General features: G+C 42.9%; 1 protein-coding gene across 2 annotated transcripts in view; it reads right to left on the reverse strand.

The window, feature by feature from the left end:
- ALG9 (ALG9 alpha-1,2-mannosyltransferase) overlaps window positions 1-23,283 on the reverse strand; it is a 2,405,363-nt gene that overhangs the window by 2,165,988 nt on the left and 216,092 nt on the right. For both annotated transcript variants that reach the window (XM_044080998.1, XM_044080999.1), the window contains exon 3: window positions 13,796-13,930. In XM_044080998.1, the coding sequence (XP_043936933.1) occupies window positions 13,796-13,930 (135 nt within the window). The remainder of the gene's footprint in view (window positions 1-13,795; window positions 13,931-23,283) is intronic.

Below are 23,283 nucleotides of genomic sequence, written 5' to 3' on the forward strand. Positions count from 1 at the left end.
TATTTATTTAGCATTTATTTACCGGGAAATTCCGACTGGACACAGGTCCATTTTCAGCAGAGGCCCAGGGAGAAAAGCTCCACACAAAGTAATACAAGTAATATCCATAGTAAACATGTACAGCAAGGTTGTATGAAGAACACATTGAGATACATACAATACTAATCAATACATTTAGTAGCAACATTATACACATACAAGATGACATAGAATGATCAGGGTTATTAACATGTTAAGTATGTTAGATAATAAGTACAAAACAATTACACTTTATAATCTGATAGAGATATCAGTTATTGCTAAGTACAGTACCAAATACATAGCAGACATTACTAGAGGGTGTTGTGAGCTGGAAGGATTGGAGGAAATATCAGGGGAAAATGGAAGGGGAGATAGAGAATGTAGTTGTGGCACAGAAACACAGGAAGGCGTAGGTAGCTGGTGATGCATTTGGAGTTTAAGAACTTTAGAAGAGGAACTGAGGGATTGAATGGGGTGGGGGGAGACATGGAGAGCCAGTGCCTGCGGAGCTTTAATTTATTAAAACACCTACGAATAAATCTGAATATACTATATATTGTAAAACATATTAATATAAATAAATATGTAAATATAAGCAGTTGTTACACTCCGGTAATTAAAATCAAAAACAATTTAAAGAAAGCTTATTCAAACCAGGGGGTTGGGATGTATTTATTTTTATCTGCCAGTGGAGTTCCTTAGATTCCAACTTGACTTCCCATAATTCCATCCCCAGACAGAAGGTGGCACCTTCTCCAGAATAAAAAAAATGTAAATTAATACATTTAACCAAATGCATAAACAATGCATTACTCTCGTCACCCCAGTTTAAGTGTTCATAAATTCTTAATCCTAACTGCCTCTCAGTTTTGTTTATGTAGAATGAAACAAAGTCATGCATACTGTAATGTATATCACTCCTGGTTATTTAACTGTATCCTTTATTATTTCTCAACACACAGGGATATGTTGTTACTGAGATAACAGTCCCATGCTGAATAAATCTACATTGTGGGCACGAAGCACATTTCCTAATGACCTTGAAATTGGATCTTTGCTGCACAGAGGTTTATAAGAATTGTTTGATAGAATATGATTAGAAATGATGGACTTGTTAATTAAAGAAAATGCAACGACTTTACTGAAATTTGAAATCGATATTAACAAACCGCAGCATAGAATTATTAAAGGATAAAACGGAAAATAAAAATATCTGCAATAGACAAGAAGGTAAAAAATGAAACATTACCTAAAAGGGCATGAATTAAAATTCTCTGAAGCAAATTATACCTCATAAAACTACCCCTTCACTTACAGCAACTCGGCCTTCTGGTGTGTGACTAAACTCCTTTATAGTGGCAAAAAAAGTACAGTTTTGTAAGTAAACTTACCATAGCAGTAGATGTTTGAATTACTACTATTGCAAACGTAGTACATATACGGGTTATAACCTGCTAAGGAGATAACCACTAGTCAGCTGCCAAAGCTTCAAGACACCTTCTATGTGCCCAACTATTAAACAGATCAAGCTGCACTGAACATAAGTTATGTCTGGGTGTCAAGACCTTCAGAGTTTACATGTCAACAGAGATAGGAAAGCTAAAGACCAGAAAAGGACAATGCTAGGAAAATAAAGAAAAAGTACACCCTAGCATAAAAGGCAAGTGATGATACAAGCATCTACTGTTATGGTAAGTTTATTTAGACAACTGTACAATGCTCATTATACGGATCACCACAGCAGTACCTCTTAGAGTAGATTTCCATAACTTATACTAACAGGAAGGAGAAAAGACGAGGGTCCAAGAGCCCCTGGAGAATGGTCTTAGCAAAGTCCTTCACAGACCTGAGGAAGGAATCTAGTTCACAGCTCTTTGTAAAAATGTGCACAGAGGACTAAATTACTGCTTCTAGAATGAGCCCTGACCCTGCTTGGAATTCTTTTGTTATGGTGGTTATAACAAAAGGTAACAGCATGAGACAACCTTTTGAAAATATCAGAAACACCACCAAAAAGAGGGGGACAATTTTAGAAAAAAAATGAATGTTATGGGGGGGTTCAGTAATGTTAATTAGAAACTTTTATATAAGGAATATTTATTCATTTTAAAGTTTGGTACTCTAACCCCTGCTGGCATAAATAGGTCTTGTAATTGGAAAGTTTTATTATAAGGTGTTAATAAGTGTTTAATTGCATTTAATTAAGTAATTGATTGTTTTTTATACTATAAAAGGTGTGTATTGTTTAGTGTTTTTTACTCCACTGAAGGCAGTGTATGCTGAGGCGCTAGACAGAAATCATTAAATTTTTCTGGTGATTACTGGACTGTCGTATTTGCTAACCTTTTGGAAATAGTCTGCTTTGACACAGGTTGCCTTTTTTGTTACCTTCGCAAGAAATGAACAGCTGATCGGAATTCCTGAAAGATTTTGTTCTGTCAAGATGGTACCAGAGTTGTCTGTGGGAATCCTATGCAGTATCCTTTCTCCCTCATTTTTAGATCCTGGAAAGAAGTTAAGGAGATGAATAACTTTACCCAAGGTAAACTTGGGGTAACCATTTCAAGTGTCAGAATCAGCTGAAGTGAGTCCAAGAAAGCAGAGACTGAATTGCCAAAAGACTGGACTTACATATATTAAGTCCAACATGCCATTTCTCAGAATATTCTTTTTTCTCCGATTCATGAAGAATCTCAAAGTTGGTATATATAAGTTCGGGGTGAGGTACTTGCCTCCCCAGTAAAAAGAAGTTTTAATGAGAAGAGAGATTTTCGAGATTTTTTTTCTATGGGTTTTCAGCCTTTTTTTCTTGGCTATTCAGCACTCGGCACTTTAAGTGCCAACATTTCAATGGGAAGTCTGAAGCTGGATACTATACCACTTTTAGATAACAGCAGGATAATGTTCTAAAGGAAACCTTGCCTTTGTGGAAAATGAGAAAAGATTAACCCACTGTAACAGTTTGCAACTCAGATACTCACCTTGCAGAGGTCAGAGTAATTAGCAATGCTGTTTACCATGTTAAGAACTTCAACTCACCTTGATGAGCTGGTTTAAATGGAGCAAGAGATAGCTTTTCTAACACAAAATTAAGATCCAAAGGAGGACCTACTTGTTTCTAGGAAGCTTTGTGTGCAACATCCCTTCCAAAAGCATCTTAACATGACACTGCACCAAAATAGGGGAATCCATGAGCAGACATGCTGAAATGGCCAACAAGTGAACCCTGACTGAGAAGTTAAGACATGCCAGAGGATAGTAACTCACATAAATAACAAAGAACCAGAGAACCACTAGCCCTAAATGGGTGCTGGTTCCTTTCTTATCGCCAACTAGAAAACCTTTTCCATTTACTAATATATGAGTTTCTAGAAGTAGGTTTCCTTTCCTCCTTTAATGTTTGCTGCACATCCACAAATGAAAGGGTGCCTAAAACGTATTAAAATTGCATCATCCAGGTAGCCCGTTGTAGTTCTTGGATTCAGGATGTAACCAGTGTGAGTAGATCCAAGTGAGAAAGTTTGTGGTTATCGCCCCTGGTCATTCCATTTCCTAAAGAATGGAGAAACACTGTTGCCTAGGCCAGAAGGGAGTCACCACAGTGATCTTTGGGGAGTCTTCCTGAATATTCATAATGACCCTGCACATTAGCAGAAAGGGTAGAAAAGTCAGTTTTGGATGCCAAACATTTCAGGCACATTCCTGTCCATGGAAAAGAAAAGGCATCTGACTTTCAAGCCTTCTTGCATGGAGTCCTGAAGAAGAATTTCACCAATTGACTGTTGTGAGTAGAGGTAGAAAGCTCTATTTGAAGAGTTACTCACAGGTGGATCAATTCTTGGAACATCCCCGATTCAGTAGAGGGTCTTATTCTGGTCCTGCTCAGCTTTTCTGTCACACATTTTTGCTCCAACAGCATGTAAGATTCCTGTAGAGTTCTGAAAAGCTATCTCTCAGGCTACCATGGCTAGTCTGCACAGGGAGTGAGATCTGGGTCCCCCTTGCTCATTTATATACTACATCACTTTGGCATTGTCTGTAAGCACTTCCAGAGGTCCAAGGGACCATAAACGTTTGAAAGCATTTATAAGTGCCAAAGTCTCTTACATTTATGTGTGATGATTTGTCTTTTCTTTTCCAAAGACCCTGCACATTCATCCCCATAGACACTGCTAACTGAGGTGTCTATTCTGACTAAGCTGGGAGTGAGAGAGAGAAAGATGGGAGATCTTGAGTCTGAAAAATTTGATTGTCTCCACCAAACAAATCTCCCTTTTCACAAAGGCAAAACTGGAATATGAAATGTCAGGGGATTATTGATATTGAGATCAAACAAATTTCAAGTACCAATGTTTTTTATGTACAGCCTAACACTTGGTATCATGAGAATCAGGGATGCCATGAGACCCAGAATCCTGGGGAACTCCACTTATAACACATTAATCTCAGTGGATAAACTCAAGAACAGTTCAGATATACTTCTTCTTGAAAAAAAATGACCTTTGAACCAAGGTATCTAGGAAACACCCCAGGAAAACAATCCTGCGGGAATAAGTCAGACAACACTAAGTTTTCCTGGACCCCTAATCTGTGTAAGACATCCCTTACCCATGTGAGAGAGTCCAGACACTTTGAAAAAGGTTTTATAAAGATAAAGTCATCTAAATAAGGAAAAATAAGAATATGTTGCAGTAGGCTATCACAAGATCTAAATGCTTTGTGAATACCCTTGGAGCAGTGGACAGATCAAAGGGTAATCCATAGAACTGAAGAAACATCTGAAATCTGGATTTACAGGAATGCAATGATATGCATGCTTTAAATCTAAGGATACTAGAAAACTCAAATTGGGAACAAGAGATAATAATTTGTGAAGTGACATTTCTGAACTTGAGCTTTATCACAAACAAGTTAAGAAATGAAAGGATCCATAACTGATGTCCAAGAAGCTCTTTTTCTTTGACGCCAGAAACATTTTTGAATAAAACCCTTCTTCTAACTGTGAAGGAGGAGGAGAAAGGGACAGCTTCTATCACTCAGTGGGAGAGCATATGCTGAATGACAGTACGGAAAGGAAGACTTTTCATCTGACAGGTGAAGAGGAATCCCTCAGAAAGGAGGGAGACTCACTCTCAAAACCCATCTGTTATCAAAAAGACAAAAGGAGGTTCAGGCTTTCTGGAAGGATTTGCCGGGGTGGGAGGGACGTCTTGCAAACAGTCATCCACACTTAGACTGCCATTTGTTATAGAGGGTTCCTGCTTTCTTTTGGGAATGACTCTACCATTTGTTAAACATTTGCTTACCAGCATCTTGCCGGGTCTGTTTATTTTGCTTTTTATTTTTTTTTAAAGTTGTAGAGGGAGCATTAAATCAGTTGGAAAGCTGAAAATCTAAGAGATCCTTTTCATCAGTTTACCACTGACATCAACATTTTTATGGACTTGTGCAACAAAAAGGTCAAAACTAAGTCTCTATCCAAGGGAGAATTCAAAATTTCATTTTTATACATGTTCCAGGGGATTTAGCAGAGAGCCCAGCAAGCCTCCTCAGAACAGATCTAGTGGCAGCAACCCTGACAGTGGCATCAGCAAAATCATAAGCACATTTCTTGTGGGATGCCACTTGAGAAACAGAAGCAAACAAATTACACAAAACAGATTTCTCTTCAGAAGAGGAAACAGATGACAATATAATATTTTCAAAAGAGGCAGGCATAAATATGAGCTAGGCAGCTGACAATTGTAAAAAACAAGTGTTGCATAAGAAAACACTCATTTCTAACTCTATTAAATGCCTTCCTATCCTTGTCAGAAGGAGAGGGATTAGTATTAACCAAATATTTAACAGCAGCTGGGTATACTAAAGAAATAGCTGATGGGTCTGATCTGTTAAGAGTAAAAAATTTTAAAAGACTGAGGAACCTTAAACAATCTATCTGCTTTCTTGGGGTAGTAGGCTGGCTATCAGGCAAAATACAGGCTGTGACAAAAAATTCCTCCAAAGCTAAAGAATAGGTGGAATATTTTCTTAGGGACTGAAAATTAGGATTGTTTTCCTACTGAATTAACCAATTCATTTGGGAAATAGTTTCTGAGAAAGATCATTCAAAAGGGCTGGCCAAAGTCTCAGTCTCCTCAAAATGAATAAAAAAACTGGGGAGAGAAATCAAAATCTGTCCTTTCACAATCATTTTGAAGTTCAAAAAAGTACAGTTTTGTACCTACCATAAATGTAGATGTTCGAAGATCCACATTGCTGCAGTCCTGACACTTGGGTAGTCCGCTGTCCCAGTCGGCCCGAATACCAAAGTATAAGGCTGATGTCGGTCAAGGCGCATTAGTCTGACGTCAGGACGTCAGGGTACAAATGCGCATGACCGACGTCATTTCCTCAGTCTTTTCTTGCCCCAGATGTCAGAAGACCCTAAAAAGATAAGGCCAAACCAAAAAACAACAACACACCAAACACCCCTGTACCAAATATATGTACAATATATACAAAGTAAGAAAGGTACAATCCCACCCACACAACCACCCCTAAACACAGAGGGGAAGGAGGGAGGGAAAATTGGACTGCAGCAATGTGGATCTTCGAACATCTACATTTATGGTAGGTACAAAACTGTACTATGTTCTTCATCTCACATTGCTGCAGTCCTGACACTTGGGTAGAATCCCAAAGCAGAGGTAAGGGAGGATGGCAAATCACAAAGAAGCAGGAGCTGACAACATGCCCTGTAAAATAGCAGTGGCAAAACCAGCCCTAGATTTAGAGTAGAGAGGAAGGTGATAATGCTTAGAGAAAGTATGCACTGAACTCCAAGTAGCTGCCTCCAAAATGTCCTTAGTTGCCACCCCCCTTAGAAATGCTGTTGAAGTGGCAGTAGCCCTAGTGGAATGAGGCCTAATCCCAGCTGGAATCTCCTTGCCATGATGGGAGTAACAGAAAGCAATGCAAAACCCAATCCACTTAGAAATAGTTTGTTTTGACACAGGCTTGCCCTGAGAACTCAAAGCAAAAGAAACAAACAACTGCTGAGACTGCCTGAAATCCTTAGTCCTGCTTAAATAATAACGCAACTGCCTGTGTACATCTAAAGTATGCAAAATCTTTTCCCCCTTATTTTGAGGATCTGCATAAAAAGTAGGCAAATGAATAGTTTGGTTTAAAGCCACACTAGAAACCACTTTAGGCATAAAGGAAGGATTAGTACGTAAAGATACCCTATCCTTATGAAAAATCAGGAAAGGCTCAACTGCCATAAGGGCCTGCAATTCAGACACCCTTCTTGCAGAGGTAATGGCTAACAAAAAAGCAGTCTTCCATGACAAATATTTCAATTCAGCAGAAGCTGCAGGCTCAAAAGGTTGTAGAGTGAGTTTCTCCAACACAAAATTGAGGTCCCAAGCAGGAGTAGGAGCTCTACGTGGGGGTCTTATATTCTTTGCCCCTCTAAGAAATTGCTTGAACAAAGGATGAGAAAACAATGGTGGGTCACAATCATAGTGAGCTGAAATTGCTGCAGCATGAATCTTAATGGAAGAGAAAGACAAACCTTTGTCCAATAACTCAGTAAGGTATTGAAGAGCCACACTCAAATTTGGCTCAGAAACATCCAAATCCTTTGCTGCACACCAAAATAAAAATCTCTTCCATTTCCCTGCGTACACTTTCCTTGTACTAGGTCTTCTGGCTTCCATAATCACATTCAAAACCTGTTGAGGAAGCTGAGACCTGCTATGGTTCAAAACAGAATATGCCAGGCTGTTAGATGAAGCGAGTGAAGCTTGACATTGAGTAGATGCCCGTCCTTCTGAGACAATAGGTGTGGAATCAAAGGTAAGGGCCATGGAGGCTTCCTTACCAGACTCCTCAGCAATGGGTACCAGTGCTGTCGAGGCCAATCTGGAGCTATTAAAATCATCCTTGGCTTGTCCTGTCTGACCTTTAGGAGTACCTTTGGGAGGAGAGGCAGAGGTGGAAAGGCATACACATGAAGATTTTCCCAACTGAAAGAAAGAGCATCCACTTTCCAGGCTGTGTGATGAAACCTTTGTGCAAAACTTTGGCAGCTGGTGGTTTAGTGGAGAAGCGAACAGATCTATGTCTGGAGTTCCCCATGACACTGTCAATGTCTGAAATACATGAAGATCCAGTTTCCACTCGTGGGGATCCATGATTTGCCTGCTTAACACATCTGCTAAGGAGTTCTGTGCTCCTGGCAGAAACCTTGCTTGAAGATTCAGTTGCAAGCTTAACGCAGTCTCCCACAAAATCATTGCTTGCCTGCATAGAGGATAAGAATGTGTTCCCCCTTGTTTGTTGATGTACCACATGACAGTTGTGTTGTCTGTTAGAATCAACACCTGCCCTGGAAGAAGTAAATCCTTGAAAGCCAGTAATGCAAACTGGACTGCTAACATCTCCTTCAAGTTGATATGTAGATGCCGCAGTCTGGCAGGCCACTTGTCTTGTATCCACTTTCCATTCAGATGAGCTCCCAAAGCTGTGTCTGAGGCATCTGTCGTTAGAATCTGACTCGCCTCTGGCCGGGTCACAGAGAGTCCCTTGTTTAGGTGACATTCCTGAGCCCACCACAAAAATTCCTTTTGAATGCAAGGTATTATTTGAATGACAGTGTCCAAATCCTGGCAGTGCTGTGTCCATACATTTTTGAGATACCATTGTAGCTTCCTCATATGCAGTTTGGCATTGGGAAGTACCAGAATACAAGATGCCATGAACCCTAAGGCTTGAAGGACTGTCCTTGCAGTCAGCCCGGACTGATGAGATAGTTGATGGAAGTAAAGAGAAAGATTCTTTTGTTTGTCCGGGGTTAAAAGGCCATCTGGGTTGCTGTATTCAGTCTCACACCCAGAAAGCACATGTCTTGAGAGGGTACTAGACTGGACTTTATTTCGTTCACAGAATACCCTAGGCATCTTAGCACTGCTATCACATATTCCAAATGCTGAAGAAGCACGTCCCTTCCTTGAGCCAGAATCAGGCAATCGTCCAAATAAGGATAGATTTGTATTCCTTTTAGCCTGAAGAAAGCTATCACTGGAGCCAGAACCTTTGTGAACACTCTGGGCAGTAGATAAGCCAAAGGGCAATGCAGAGAACTGATAATGAGAATTCCCAGCTCGAAAACGCAGAAACTTCCTGCAATTTAGTCTGATAGGAACATGAAGGTAAGCTTCCTTGAGATCCAAAGTTACCATCCAGTGATCTTTGCCCAGCAGAGGTAAAAGCTGTTGTAACGTCAACATTTTGAACTTGGGAATGTCCAGATAAGTGTTGAGGATAGACAGATCCAAAATTGGTCTCCACGTGTTCCCCTTTTTTGGTACTAGGAACAGGCGAGAATAAAATCCTAGGCCCCTTTCTGGCACAGGAACCGGCTGAATGGCCCCTATTTGGAGCAACAGAGAAATTTGCTTGTGAGCCTCTTTCCTTTGTTGAGGAGGAATGTCTGGCATGCCCTTGAAAGGAGGCAAGGTATGGAAATAAAACCTGTAACCATGGTGAATGATATCCAATACCCATCTGTCTTGGGTAATTAAACTCCAGTTTTCTTTGAAAAGTGCCAACCTTCCTCCCAAAGGTGCTGCCAGACGAGAAGATTCTGGCAGCTGAAAAGGCAGGTCATTGGGTCTGTTTACGAAAGGACTGACCCCTGCCCTCACCAGAAGACTGAGCAGGGGAACTCCCAGTTCTAGGCCTAAAAGAACCTTGAGCTCTGCCCCTACCACGTCTAGACCTACCCCTAGACTGGGAATCATAAGCAGGATATGTCCACCCCTTGGCAGGCCAATTTCTACTAAACTTCGGAGGCTGAACCTGCAAAAAATCTTTAACAGTCTGCATAGACTTAGCCTTGTCTTCCATTTTCTTTAGAACTGCTTCCACAGGCGAACCAAACAACACATCAGATTGTAAAGGAGCATCTAAAATTCTTGTCTTCACATGCTCAGCTAAATTCTGATCCCTCAGCCAGGCGTGCCTGCGAAGAACCGAACCAGTGGCAGCCACCCTCGAAGAGGCCTGCACAGCATCAAAACCACATTGCAAAGAATGCTTACCCACCTGTTCAGAAACATGAACTAAATCCTGCAACTCTTTACATTCAATACCTTCCACCAAAGCATCTACCTTAGACTTTAATTGTGAAAGGAGATAATTTTGGTATTTCAACATGTGAAACTGGCAATTCAAAGCCCTCATGGCCAAAGTGGAAGAAGTATACACTTTCTTACCCCATCTATCCAAAGCCCTTGCCTCTTTATCTGGAGGAACAGGATTTTTAACAACAGAAGCCTTAACACCTTTAGGCCCCTGTGAAACAGTTTCTGGGTCTGCCCTAGGACTCTTAAAAAGATACTTATGAGCTTCAGGCACCCGATAATATCTATCCGGTTTAACTGGAGCAGGAGGCAAAGAATCAGGGTTCAGAGAAGCCTCTGCAAAAACATCCTCCACCACATCTAGAACAGGAGGTATAGCTAAAGGCCTATGCTGGGGTAGAAACAAAAATTCCCTAAGCCTTTTCCTGGAATCAGAGAAATCCTGACCTTCCCATTTAAAATGCTCCCTCATGGAATGAAGAGTCTCAGAAAATGAAAAATCCTCAGGAGGAGAAGCAGAAGGAGTAGAATCATCTACATCAGAATCAGAGTAAGGGGAATACTCCTGCAAGTCTTCAGCCGAAGACTCAGAAACATCCGAACACTGCTCAAAACTCCCCAGCTCAGGTTCCACCCTAGGCCTCTTATCAGGAGGGGGCATAGAACCTCTAATCATTGTAATCAAATCTTCTGCCATCTTAAGCATATGCTTCTTAGGTACAGACCCTGAAGAACTAGGAGTAACACCTGAAACAAAACCTGGCCTGCCCCTGGGAGAAGCCTTGGAAACAGCAGGGGAGGGCCTAACCACCTTAGGAAGGGAGGGAAGAACAGCTACCTGAGAAGCCCCTTCCGCCTGGCCTACCTCCTGAGAGGTCACATCTTGCAGTAATAAAGTCTCTCCCTGGGATTCCAAAGAAATTTCTGGCTGAACCTCTGGCTCCACCGAGCCCTCTAAAGAACCGACGTCTGGTACGGACGGTTCTTCCAGCCTAGGCTTTGCTGTTTTGTCCTTGCGCTTTTTAGATGAAGCGGGCGTCGGAGCATCCAACGGCATTTTATAATTACACCGCTTCCCAAAAACTAACCTGGCACAATCTAATCTTCTCTTTATAGTGCGTTTGTTAAATCTAGCACAAGAGCGACAGCCAACAACGTCGTGCTCAGGCCCTAAACAAGGTATACACAAGGTATGGTAATCCCTATGAGGTATCTGTTTCCCACAAGAAATACAGTTATTCACTTTTTCTGACATCCGGTAAAATACTGAGGCAAGAAAAAACCAAAATATTCCCCAACGGGGTACTTAGCCAACTCGGATTCGGTCTGAAACTCCGACTTCGGAAAATCTCAGAACGCCAACCTGCACTTGCAAAACTGCTTCTGCATCGGACCATGCGGCAAAAAAGACTGAGGAAATGACGTCGGTCATGCGCATTTGTACCCTGACGTCCTGACGTCAGACTAATGCGCCTTGACCGACGTCAGCCTTATACTTTGGTATTCGGGCCGACTGGGACAGCGGACTACCCAAGTGTCAGGACTGCAGCAATGTGAGATGAAGAACATCTTGAATCTCTTCAGGAAAATGGATCTTTTCTTCTTTTTATCAGAAACAGTCATGCTACAAGGGTCATAAGCCTGAACTAAACCCTGACCTAAGCCAAATAAATTACCTGTGCAGAGTAACTCAGATAGGAGAAGACGTATGTCTTAAGTTTTTGTTTCTTTTTGACAGAAATTTCTTATGTAAACAAACCCACTTTTGCAAGGGAAACCTCCCTAGGAACAAGCACAGCTTTCTGGCTACGCACAACGGCAGTCGCTTCCTCTTCTCCTAGGACCAACAATGGTATCTCTCTCTCTCTCACCCATCTAACCTCAGTCACTGGTGACTGTAGGGACTATACCACTGTGAGCCAAGAGGAAAAAGATTAATGGTTTTAAGAACCAGTTGTGGCAACAGCAGAATCATCCATCTGCAGCCGAAGCACTTCAGCAGCCTGCTGTAACAGCAAAGGTTGTTCAGTAATTTTCTAATTTTTGAGGATGGAAGAAGGAAGAACCAAAGAACTGGTAGTCTTTTCTCCTCTGGCTAAGCAGGAAAAGATGCCCGATTCCCAAATGGGTGATTAGTAAAAGTAACTTTTTCTCTGTAAAAACACAGTAAAAACCACTTCTAACACTACCCCCACCTCAAAAATAAAATAATACAACTTTTATTTCTGAAAAGCAGTTTAAAATTATTAAAAGTCATGTCACCGTCATTTACAATACCTTTTCCAAGCTTTAAAATTAATATTTCACAGAAAAAGAACAATTTATATCTAAAAATGTAATGTGGAATTTTTTTCTTCAAAGGGAAGTTATCTGCCCAGCACTGGAATAGCGCTAGCCAGATGTTAATCCTTGAAAGTCAGCAAGAGGAGTACTATTCGGCAGCAAGAATGCTCTGAAGGGCTTGGCATTCAAACCTGATTTATTAGTCAGCTGAACTCAAGCAGACTAATGGTTTGGTAAAGTGGAAAGTGCCTTGAAGTTTTAGAAGCTCTCTTTCTGTTATACACTTAGCCGGATATAACACTTATAGCTAAGGTTACTGCAGCAGTGATCATAATGATGAACATCTGGTGTGTTATTCTAAAGCAGTGGATTATGAGAACTATAAGTGGGGTTTAGTGGAAAAGATTTCTGTGCCAAATGGTTTTAACACCTGCACTACTAATTTCAACTATTCCTGCAGCTGTATCCCTACAAATCAAGATTCACTGCTTTCATGACGGCAAACTTTGTTAGCTCTGCGGCATGTAGAGATAAGGCCCCGAACATGACACAAACAACCTGGGTCTAGACAGCTGCCAAGCAGTTAAAGATGTTAGCGGAGTACTGTGGAAATGGTGGCCAATGCCAACTCATCCATCCTGGGAAGAGGAAGGTAGACGCCCATCCACTGCAGTACTGGCAGTAAAAGAGGAGCACCGACTATGTACCAGCACTAACCAAGCAACATATTTCTTTGCCATAGCCAAGGACGGTACATGCAAGGACACATGCATGACTCAGCTACCAGTAGTGTGGCAGCCTTGCTCGTTTAAACTGCTGTTGGACTAAAAGTCTATGTGGAAAAAATCAGGCTTGTCAAGGATTATATTACTGCAGGTGTTGACCTGTATAGTTCCTCAGTCTGGACAACAACCCATTCTCAGCCTTCTAGCCATCTGGGATCGATCCTTAGTCTTAGCAGTAAACTCAAGTCTTTGCTAGAGGAATAAAAAAAGGCTTTACTGATGGTCACAGTGACCTGTAGAAATAACAATTCAGTTCAAGTAAAAATAGTATTAAAATAAATCAGTAATACATAGTGCCAGCAACACTTTTTGCAATTTTGTATTAGTGTCCATATAACAGTAAATCAGTACTCCGTTATCAGTTAATCAGGTGTGTCCATAATAAATTTACACTGCATGGGATAAAAAAGCCTAATGTACTAAGATACATGGGACAGGTAACCCATTTGCCTCTGCAGAATGAAAAACCAATGGCAAATGCATGCATTTACAGGATTACATTTTTGCAACATTTCACACATTTGTTTAACCTCCCAAGCATTTACAATTATGAAATGTTAGGAAATCTTGTAGTACCTTATTGGTCTTTAAGATATTGGCATGGAACCAAGCAGGTAAAGCATGCAACCACAGATATGCATAAGAACGAATAGCAAACAATGGAGAATATTCCCATGTCTGGAATCCTTTACCATACACAAGGTAGTGTGTCTAGAATAAAAGAAAAAAACAGAGAAACAATTAAAGATAAAAATGACGTATTTTCAGATTGTGTTAGGAAGAAGTGATCAAATGTAGTCCAAAGAAGACTTTAATGCTAAGCTGAAAGAAAATATACCATCATCAAACAAGCTACATAAGTAAACAGGGAAATACAAATATTTCAAGAATTAATGAAAAGAAAGTCCATGTTTCAAAAAAGGAAGCGCAGTTTAGACTACTTAGTTCGCACACACATTATTTTAAAAGGTCAACTTTCAGAGAAATCGGTCGATAATAAAACTAGCTGCATATTTTGTATGTTCTATGCAATAGAGAAAAAGAAGTTATGTACTCACCATAACGTTCCATGTTGGTAGTCCATCTCACCCTTCATTTTTACATATGGGTTTGGAGCCGATCTTTGGCTCTGACTCGGCCGATTTACAAGCTCAAAGACTTCTGGTTGGCTCGTGGCTAAGCAGGTATCCCATAGTGCACCAGTACAAACCTCAGATCTTGTTTGCTGCTCACTAGAAGAAATAACCATAACAGACAAACCAATACTAAAGGGTCTCCAACCAGAGACAACCAAATTATAATTATTATTATCTCCAGATCTTCCAGAATGGGGGCAGGAGGGCGGGTTGGTAAAAATGAAGGGTGAGATGGACTACCAACATGGAAAGTTATGGTGAGTACATAACTTCTTTATGTTGTGTAGTCCAATCTCACCTTCATTTTTACATATGGGGCAGCGTCCCTAGCGCCTTATTCTTGGGTGGCTCACTGGAAAATACGCCTAAGCACCCCGGAGCCAAAGGATGCTCTACCCCTGGAAGCTAAATCCAATTTGTAACGTGTAATAAAAGTATGAGGGGTAGCCCACGTAGCTGCTGCACAAATATTATCAAGTGGGACCCTGGCTTGAAAGGCTGCAGAGGTAGACAGCGACCTGGTAGAATGAGCCTTGATCCTGCAGGGTAAAGGTCTGCCCTCTGAACTGTAGATAAAGGCTATGCAACTGGAAATCCAGTTAGATAGTGTCACTTTAGAAACTGGTAAGCCCAATCTGGAGTCAGAAAAGGAAAAGAATAGTTGATCTGATTTCCCTAAATCATTGGTCGCTGTAAATAAAAAAAACGTAGTTGTCTATGAACGTCCAGCTGGTGAAAACGGTATTCAGCTGCATTACAGTGATTAGGGAAGAAAACTGGGAGTTCTATGGATTGATTTAAGGTAGCAGGGGAACAAACTTTGGGGACTTAGAAGGGATTAGTACGCAGTGACACCCTGTCTTTGTGAAAGATCAAATAAGGTGGCTTAACAGACAAGGCTTGTAGCTCCGATACCCATCTAGCTGACGTGATAGCTACCAAAAACAAAGTCTTCCAAGACAAAATTTTCAATGAAGATGAGTGGGAAGGTTCAAACGGGGAAGAAGTCAGTTTGGACAACACAAATTTTAAATCCCAAGAAGCCACAGGTTCTTGCAGTGGTGGTCTCAATAGAGTCGCTCCTTTCAAAAAGGTCTTGCATAGCTTATGAGACATTAAATTGGTATCCGGAAACCCTAAGTGAAAATGAGAAATTGCCGCCAACTGGACTCTTGATAGTGGCAGCGGCAGATCCTTGCTGAAAAAGCTTGAAGAGAAATTCCAAAATCACAGGGATAGAAGCAGTGTAGGGATCTACATTCATTTTCTGTGCACAAATAGAAAATCTTTTCCATTTACTGCCATACAGCCTCCTAGTTGAAGGTTTATGGGAGGACATAAGAATATGTGATACTGAGGATGATACATCATGAAGCCTGACTAGGGATGGACCTGGAGCAGCCATGCTGTCAATCTGAAGGTGTGGATTGAGGGATGTAGCGAACCTGACATGTGAGTCAACAGATCTGGAGCTGGGTCCAGGATCCAAGGATCATCCAGGAGAAGATGCTCGAGGAAGGGGAAATAGACCTGACGAGGCCAGTAAGGAGCAATGAGGATCAACTTGCTTCCCAGCCGACTGGCTTTCGGAATCACTTTGGAAATGGAGGAAAGGCATACAGAAGTCCCATGAGCCAATCATGAGCCAGAGCATCTCTGGGTGTCTTCCCCGGAGGGGGAATGAGGGAAAAATAGCTGCTGCATTTGGCATTGACTGGACTGGCAAAAAGGTCACAGCAAGGCTGTCCCCATTTTCGGAAAATCTGTTGCGCTGTTTCCTGTTTCAGAGACCACTCGTGAGGCAGTAGAATTGCCCGGCTGAGCTTGTCGGCTATCACATTAGTCATCCCTGGAATGTGCATTGCAGCCAGAAAGCGCTGGGAAGAAATTGCCCATTCCCAAACTCGCATGGTCTCTCGACAGAGTGGGTAAGATCTGGTACCGCCCTCTTTGTTGACATACCAAACTACTGACATGCTGTCTGATTGCATTGCAATAGTCCCTAGAGGAAGGAGGTCTTGAAGTGCTTGCAATGTCAGGAGCACCGCCCTCATCTCCAGAACATTGATATGTAGGTGAGCCTCGTGTTCTTGCCATGTGCCTTGGACAGTCCTGCCGAGATAATGCCCCCCCCACCTGATCTGGGACGCATCCATGGTCACAGTGGCAACGGGTTGGGCAGGAACAAGGGGAGCGCCCATGATCAACTGGTTGGGAGCTATCCACCAAAGAAGGTTCTTCTTGTATGATTCCGTCAGCAGGATAGGATGACTAAGCAGAAGATATTGGAAGGACCATTGGAAAGACAGAAGCCACCGGAAAATTCTCATGTGCAACCTGGCTAATGGTGCTAATAGAATGGTGGGTAGTGGCCTTAGGTCTACTGGTGCCCTAGGCAAAAGGGTTCCACAGCGCCCCCCACCACACCACTCGGTGCCCCCATCCTGGTCTACTTACAGCAAATAAATACTGGAAAAGTGCCCCTGCTAAAGCGGCGCCCTAGTCGGCCGCCTAGTTGTCCTATGCCTAAGGCCGGCTAAGCCATAGTCCTGAGGAAATGAAGAACCAACTTTGCTTTGACCTTCCGCAACGGGAAAAAACGTTGAATTTGAGAGATTAAGTTTTGTTCCCTTTCGAGGGGGAGACGAGCTGTCATGTTTTCTGTGTCTACCTCTGCGCCATTAAAAATCACAGATTGAGAGGGCAATAATGCAGATTTTTCCCATTTTTACAATTTATGGAGATCCCTAACTGAGCACAAAGTTGAATAGTGGCGTCCCTGTTTTGGAGGAGTAGATGCCTGGTGGTAGTGGTCAGGAGCCAGTCGTCCAAATACGGAAACACCTGGAATCCCCGACGTCTCAGGTGAGCTGTCACTACTGCCATGCATTTGGTGAACACCCTGGGGGCTGTGGTGAGACCAAAGGGCAGAGCATGAAACTGATAGTGACTGGCTCCCAGCCTTAAGCATGGATGGCTCCTGGATGCCTTGTCCATTTTTATATGGGAGTAGGCGTCTTGGAGATCTAGAGAGCACATCCAATAGTCTTTCCCTAACAACGGGAGTATAGACTGCAGTGTTACCATCTGAAACTTGTCCTTCTTCACGGATTCGTTTAATGTGCTGAGGTACAATATTGGTCTCCAATCTCTGGTTCATTTTTGGTACTAAAAAAAACCTGGAGTAAGTTCCGGATCCTATCTGGTCTGCTGGGACGGACTGGATGACTCTTTTTAAGAGCAACTTGTTGATCTCCACAGTTGCCTGATCCCTGAGATTGGGTGGTACATCTGGGATTTTCTTGGGAACAAACGGGAAAAGGGTATGATATAGCCTCTGGTAAAACCTCTTTGAACACACTTGTCTTGAGTGATATTTAGCCAGGCTTCTGGATACAAAAAAATACGACCCCCGACCAGCCCCAGAGAAACGCAAGTCGGGCCCCATATCAGGAGTGCTGATAAGGCCATCCCCGAAAGGAATCACGACCTTGCTGGTATTGCGGATCGCCCCTGCCTCTAGGGCAACGTCTCCCATTTCCCCCTCCTCCTCTGCCTCTGAAGGAGGGTTCACCCTGTGTGTCCAGGAAAGACCCTCTGGGACTTTTTGAACCACATTTTACCGCCCCTTTGACCTTTGGAGTATGGTCGAGAGGGAACAGTAAAACGTACTCCCACGGCAGAAAGCATCTTTCCTTCTTGCTCACACCGAGTGAGTGTATCCTTCACCTTAGAACCAAACAATGAGGAACTATCAAATGGGGCATTGGTGAAAGTAAACTTGAACAGTCCCGCAAAATTACACAAGTGCATCCAGGAGTGACGCCTCTGGGAAACTCCTGAACCCGCTGCTCTACTCGCTCCATCAGCAGCATAGGAGATAAACTGCATGGAGGAGTTAAATATAGAATTCAAGGTGGACAACTGAGCAGAAATCTTGTCAGGGACTCCCTCAGTACACGCACCTTGTATAGAACTCCCTAACTCCTTGAGGAGATCCCTCTGCAATCTTGTGAAGTGAGTGAGCTAGTTTAACGATTGAAGGGTAAATGCCGCTGAACTAAAGATATGCTTCCCAAATCTGTCCATCTGTCGAGAATCCTTGTTTGGCGGATGAACAGAGGAAGAAGTTTCCACCAGCTCCTTGTTTGTGGCCACCGCCACCACCATGGCATCTATGGGAACGCCCTTAGGCAAAAACTGTTTACCAGGAGGGGCAGACAGAAACTTATTAGGTCTCCTGGGGACTGGCTCCACAGCATTAGGAGTATCCCACACCTTTCAACTAACTTGATCCATCAGTTCATCAAAAGGTGGAGACACCCAAGAGGCAGAAAGTTGAGACCCGAAAGCCTTCAGGTACACCGACTCCTCATCAGAAGGGTTGACAGTGGGCCAGTCACACCTCTGCTTAAGGATCTCCAGGATGTCCACAAAGGAGATATCATCAGAGGACGACTTGGGAGACCCTTCCGACTCCTCGAGGTCAGTGTCCAATGTCAAAGACTCATCCTGGGAGTCAACATGCTTCCTCTTACGTAACCTCTTATGGGGCGGCTCCTTGAAAGGACATTCTGGGGAGGCCTTGGAAGAGTGAGGACCACCAGCTGATGGCTCCTGAGGCTGAGGGTCTCTGCTGTCTCTGGAGAGAGTAGGGGCTGAGACTGAAGTGGGTGCTCTCGGGGGAGAGTGTTGGTACCACTGGTAGGAGCTGGAGAATGAGACAGCATGCTCATCATTTCAAATGCCAACCTCTGAAGACCTCCACTGCTCCGAAGAGACAAGGGTTGACATCGGAGCCAGAGCAATCGGCTCCGAGGTGGATGCAGGGCCCGAGCTCACCCTGGCGGACGCACCGAGAGGAAGACTCAGAACCGAAGATAGATTCCAACCCTCCCTGTCGACGCCGACTGGAGAGCTTCGGCCCCTGGACACGAAGGACAGCACCAAGCGTGTCGGAGCCGAACCTAGCTCCAAAGCAGCGACAAAGGGAGCAGGAACCAATAGTTCCTCCGGTGGCACCAAGCACTCCGGCTCCGAAGGGCCAACATGGCTTGGAGGAGGAATTGCAGACAAGGACCTGGAGGGACTGGAGAATTCAGTAACATGGAAACTGGCGGGGAATCGACAGACCGGCTCCAAGAAGCAGATGCAACAGCTGATTCAATCAGTTCAGAGATCTGCTCCAAAACACTTGGAACCGACTGACACCATAATGGTGCTCTCCTTCAGCTCCGAAGGCTGTGGAGTCGAGGAGGCAGGTTTTGACTGTTTAGGAGGCAGCTCCAAGACACCAGCCGGTGCCGGAGAAGGCCTTTTTGAAGACTTAGATTTGCCAGACTTGGAGGAAGTCAAAGAACTGGATAGAACTTCCTCAAAGGATGGTTTTAGTAGACCCTTGAGTATAAGCTTGTTCTTTCCCTCCTGTAACACCCTAGGAGAGAAAGCATGGCAGAACAAGCATGATTCCTGCAAGTGGATGGCCCCTAAACAGTAGACACAGCTACTGTGGCCAGATGGCCCCTAAACAGTAGACACAGCTACTGTGGCCATCCGTTAAAGACATCTTTTGGGAGCATTTCATGCACTTCTTAAAACCCGAAGGTTTGTGCTCCTTACTCTCTTTAGACATTCCACACACACGCAACACCCAGGAAAGGAGGAAGAAGAAGAAGAAGGGGAGAGGACTAGGTCCTCTAACTCAAATGGGCCTAGCACTGTGGAACAGAAGGCTAGGTCTTCTAATTTAAACAGACCAGACAAAGGAAAAACTCACGCACACAGAAGCTGTAATGACTATATTTAGTAAGAATTTAAGGAATAGCTAGCGTACTAGGGAAGGAACTCCAACTCTAAGTAATTAACAAGCAGATCCTGCCAAAAATACAATCTCTGAAGAAACTAAGCTGACTGTCAAACCAAGAACCAATAACGGTCAGAAATAACAACAGGAGCCCCTGTTAACTACCAGCGGAAAACCGCCAAAAACTAACACTCTACCGATACAGAAAAACATGGTGCAACGGCGCCTACAAAGAATCTAAACTGGCACACAGGATACCAGACTAACAACAAGTTTAAACTAAGATTGCACCAAAAGGGCACAGAACGCAACTGCCTAGGATAATAGCAACCCTAACAACACAATAATAACTCTAATACTATATTTAAATAGAAAAGAATTTGACACTTAGCCAGAGCCAAGAGAAGCACAACTGAACTTGTCGACGGGGCAAATGAGATCTGGGGTTTGTACTGGTACACTACGGGATACCTGCTTAGCCACGAGCCAACCAGAAGTCTTCGAGCTTGTAAATCGGCAGAGTCAGAGCAGAGGATCGGCTCCGAACCCATATGTAAAAATGAAGGCGAGATTAGACTACACAACATCAATCTTTGCACACATATTTTCAATGTACAGATAATGTTTACTTACAAGAACAATGACAATATTTAGCCTCTTGCAATAACTGAGGGGAACAACAAAAAGTCAGAATTAGTCTGTTTACAACAGTCTTTACACATTTCATGTTCCAAGAATATTCCTTCACCACAAAGTTAGCAAGAATAATAAGAAATGTACTTAAAGGTGCCAATCACAAGATTTCCATGTTTTTAATTTAGCAACCTACCACAGAAGCTCCTGTAACTCCACCAGTATCTCCTTATCGCAAACAGGGGAAACCCCAAACAGCTATTCCTTTCAAACCTGAGGGTTGTCTTCCAGAGTGCAAACTTCAAAGATATCTTCCAGACTGTAAATGGAGTTCCCTCAGAATTCCTTCCCATTCTCTTCTCTCTGCACTCAGAAGTTTGGAACCAGATTTTAGCAGAGGTAATGGCCCTGAAGCACCTGTACAGGCAGCTGATTCCCACTGGTGCCCTGCACCTCTCTTGTTTGCCTGTTTCCAACACATTCCCTTTTAAGGGGCAACCTTCCCTATATTACAGCTACCAAGATGCTTTTTCCCAGGCTCAGCAGTTAAAGTGGCACAGCCCCCCTTCCACTCCCCCCAGTGGAAAACCCTTTGCTCTTGCACCATCATCAGGTGTGTAAGCCCAAGCCAATTTGTTTGCATTTAAGTGACTGCAGCCTAGGCAGTTGTGAAGGGTCCCTACTCCAGGTCAGCAATCTAAAGTTTGACAGTTCAGTGGAACTGCCTCCTTTATGGAGAGGTATGGCATGGGAGATTTTCCATATAGTGGGTACAGTAGCTTCAGATATAGCTCTGTTGATCAAGATTGAGATGAGGTATGCTATGGTGTCAGCAGCCTTTTGCAGATAGTCTGCTGGGAGGAGGTCAGCAGCCAGGGTGGTGGGTTTCTTAAGTAGGGCATGAACAGGTTGGAAGGTAAAGTATGTTTGCGTACTGGGTTTGGCTACACTAGAATTAGAGTCATTGGGAATGAGTTGGCTGGCTAGAGACTGGACTGTCTCTGTGAAGAAGCTGTTGAAGTTATTAGCAATGTCTACTGGGGATTTTTGTTGGGAAGCTGAGCGGGGTGGAGTGGCCATTTGGCCTGGGTGGAGTAGTTTGTTTATTCCTGCCCAGAACTTTTGAGGTTTGTTTTGGTATTTTTGCAGTAGATGGTAGTAGTGGTTCTTTTTGTCTAAGGTTATGGATTTTTTGGTGTCATTACTTAGCTGTCTGAATCTTAATCAATCAAGTGGGGCTTTTATTTTTCGGTAGGTGGCCCATGTTTGTTTCTGAGTGAAATGTTGGTTTTGGTATCTTTGGGAAAGCCATGGTGCAATATTAACTTTGGTTCTAATAGAGCGGCTGGGAGCATGGGAGTTAAGAATAGCAAGTAATTTGGTGTTAAAGTATGCTACTGCTTCATCTAGGGGGAGACTTTTTGGTACTGACCAATTGCATGCCTTAAGTTCATTTTGAAACTTGGTGAGAATAAAATTCTTGTTGTTTCTTATTGTTCGATAGGTGGGCTGGTAGGATCAGTCTACTTTCAGCTTGATTACATAGGTGAGACAGTGGTCACTTAGGTCATCAGGCAAAGTGCCTAGTTTATAAGATTGAAGATGGGTATTGATGAGTATCCAGTCTAGGGTACTTTCCTTGTTATTGGGTTTTCCTGTCGTGGTGGGAGAGGTTATGATTTCAGTAAATCCATAGAGGTTTATGTGGGTTGTGGGGGTTTCACAAGAGTAAGTGTTCCAGTCAATGTTGAAATCCCCAAGAACAATTGTTTCTTGGTGGTAGTTAATGGATAACCAATATAAGAAGTCTTCTAAGGTTTCTGTGTTCCTCCCTGGGGTAAGTTAGACACAAACAATGTTTACATTTTTGTTTTTGTTAATCTGTAGTTTTGAGATAAGAATTTCAGCATTATTGAACTGGGGTCTTTGTTGGGTGTCTATGCTGACAGGGTAGACTTGTAATGTATGGCTACCCCACCACCCTTTCTGGTGGTACGGTATAGTCGAAACATACTATACCCTGGTGGCAGAATCTCAGGGTCCTTGGTGGCAGGCTTTAGCTTCAAACTTTCCACCCTTCTAGGGTTCTCTGATAAACATACACATTTAATCACTTACAACAATACAACCTAATATACATGCATACATTCTTTCCGTCCAATAGGACCTACTGTTGATGCATTTTTTAACACAAATAACTCTACAAATATATGTTTAACTCAAACATCTGTACAAATCAGTGTGATAGTCAAAAAACAAAATTCTTTACAAAACTCCAGCTAGCTATGCTGGCACATGTACACATGTACTGCCCTTCTCTTCATGGCACACATGGCACTACAACATATCATCACAATAGTGATGAATCCTGAAGTTAAAGAGTTCCAGTGATATAGTTTCAGGTTACAATCCTTCTTGTCTGTACACCCACTGCAGGCGGGCATGGCTTGCAATCAATACAAACTCTCTCCCGTAACAGTTAGTACCTGAGG

Source organism: Protopterus annectens, chromosome 8.part0 (assembly GCF_019279795.1).
Source record: "Protopterus annectens isolate FY-2018-M chromosome 8.part0, PAN1.0, whole genome shotgun sequence".
Taxonomy (NCBI): Eukaryota; Metazoa; Chordata; order Ceratodontiformes; family Protopteridae; genus Protopterus; species Protopterus annectens.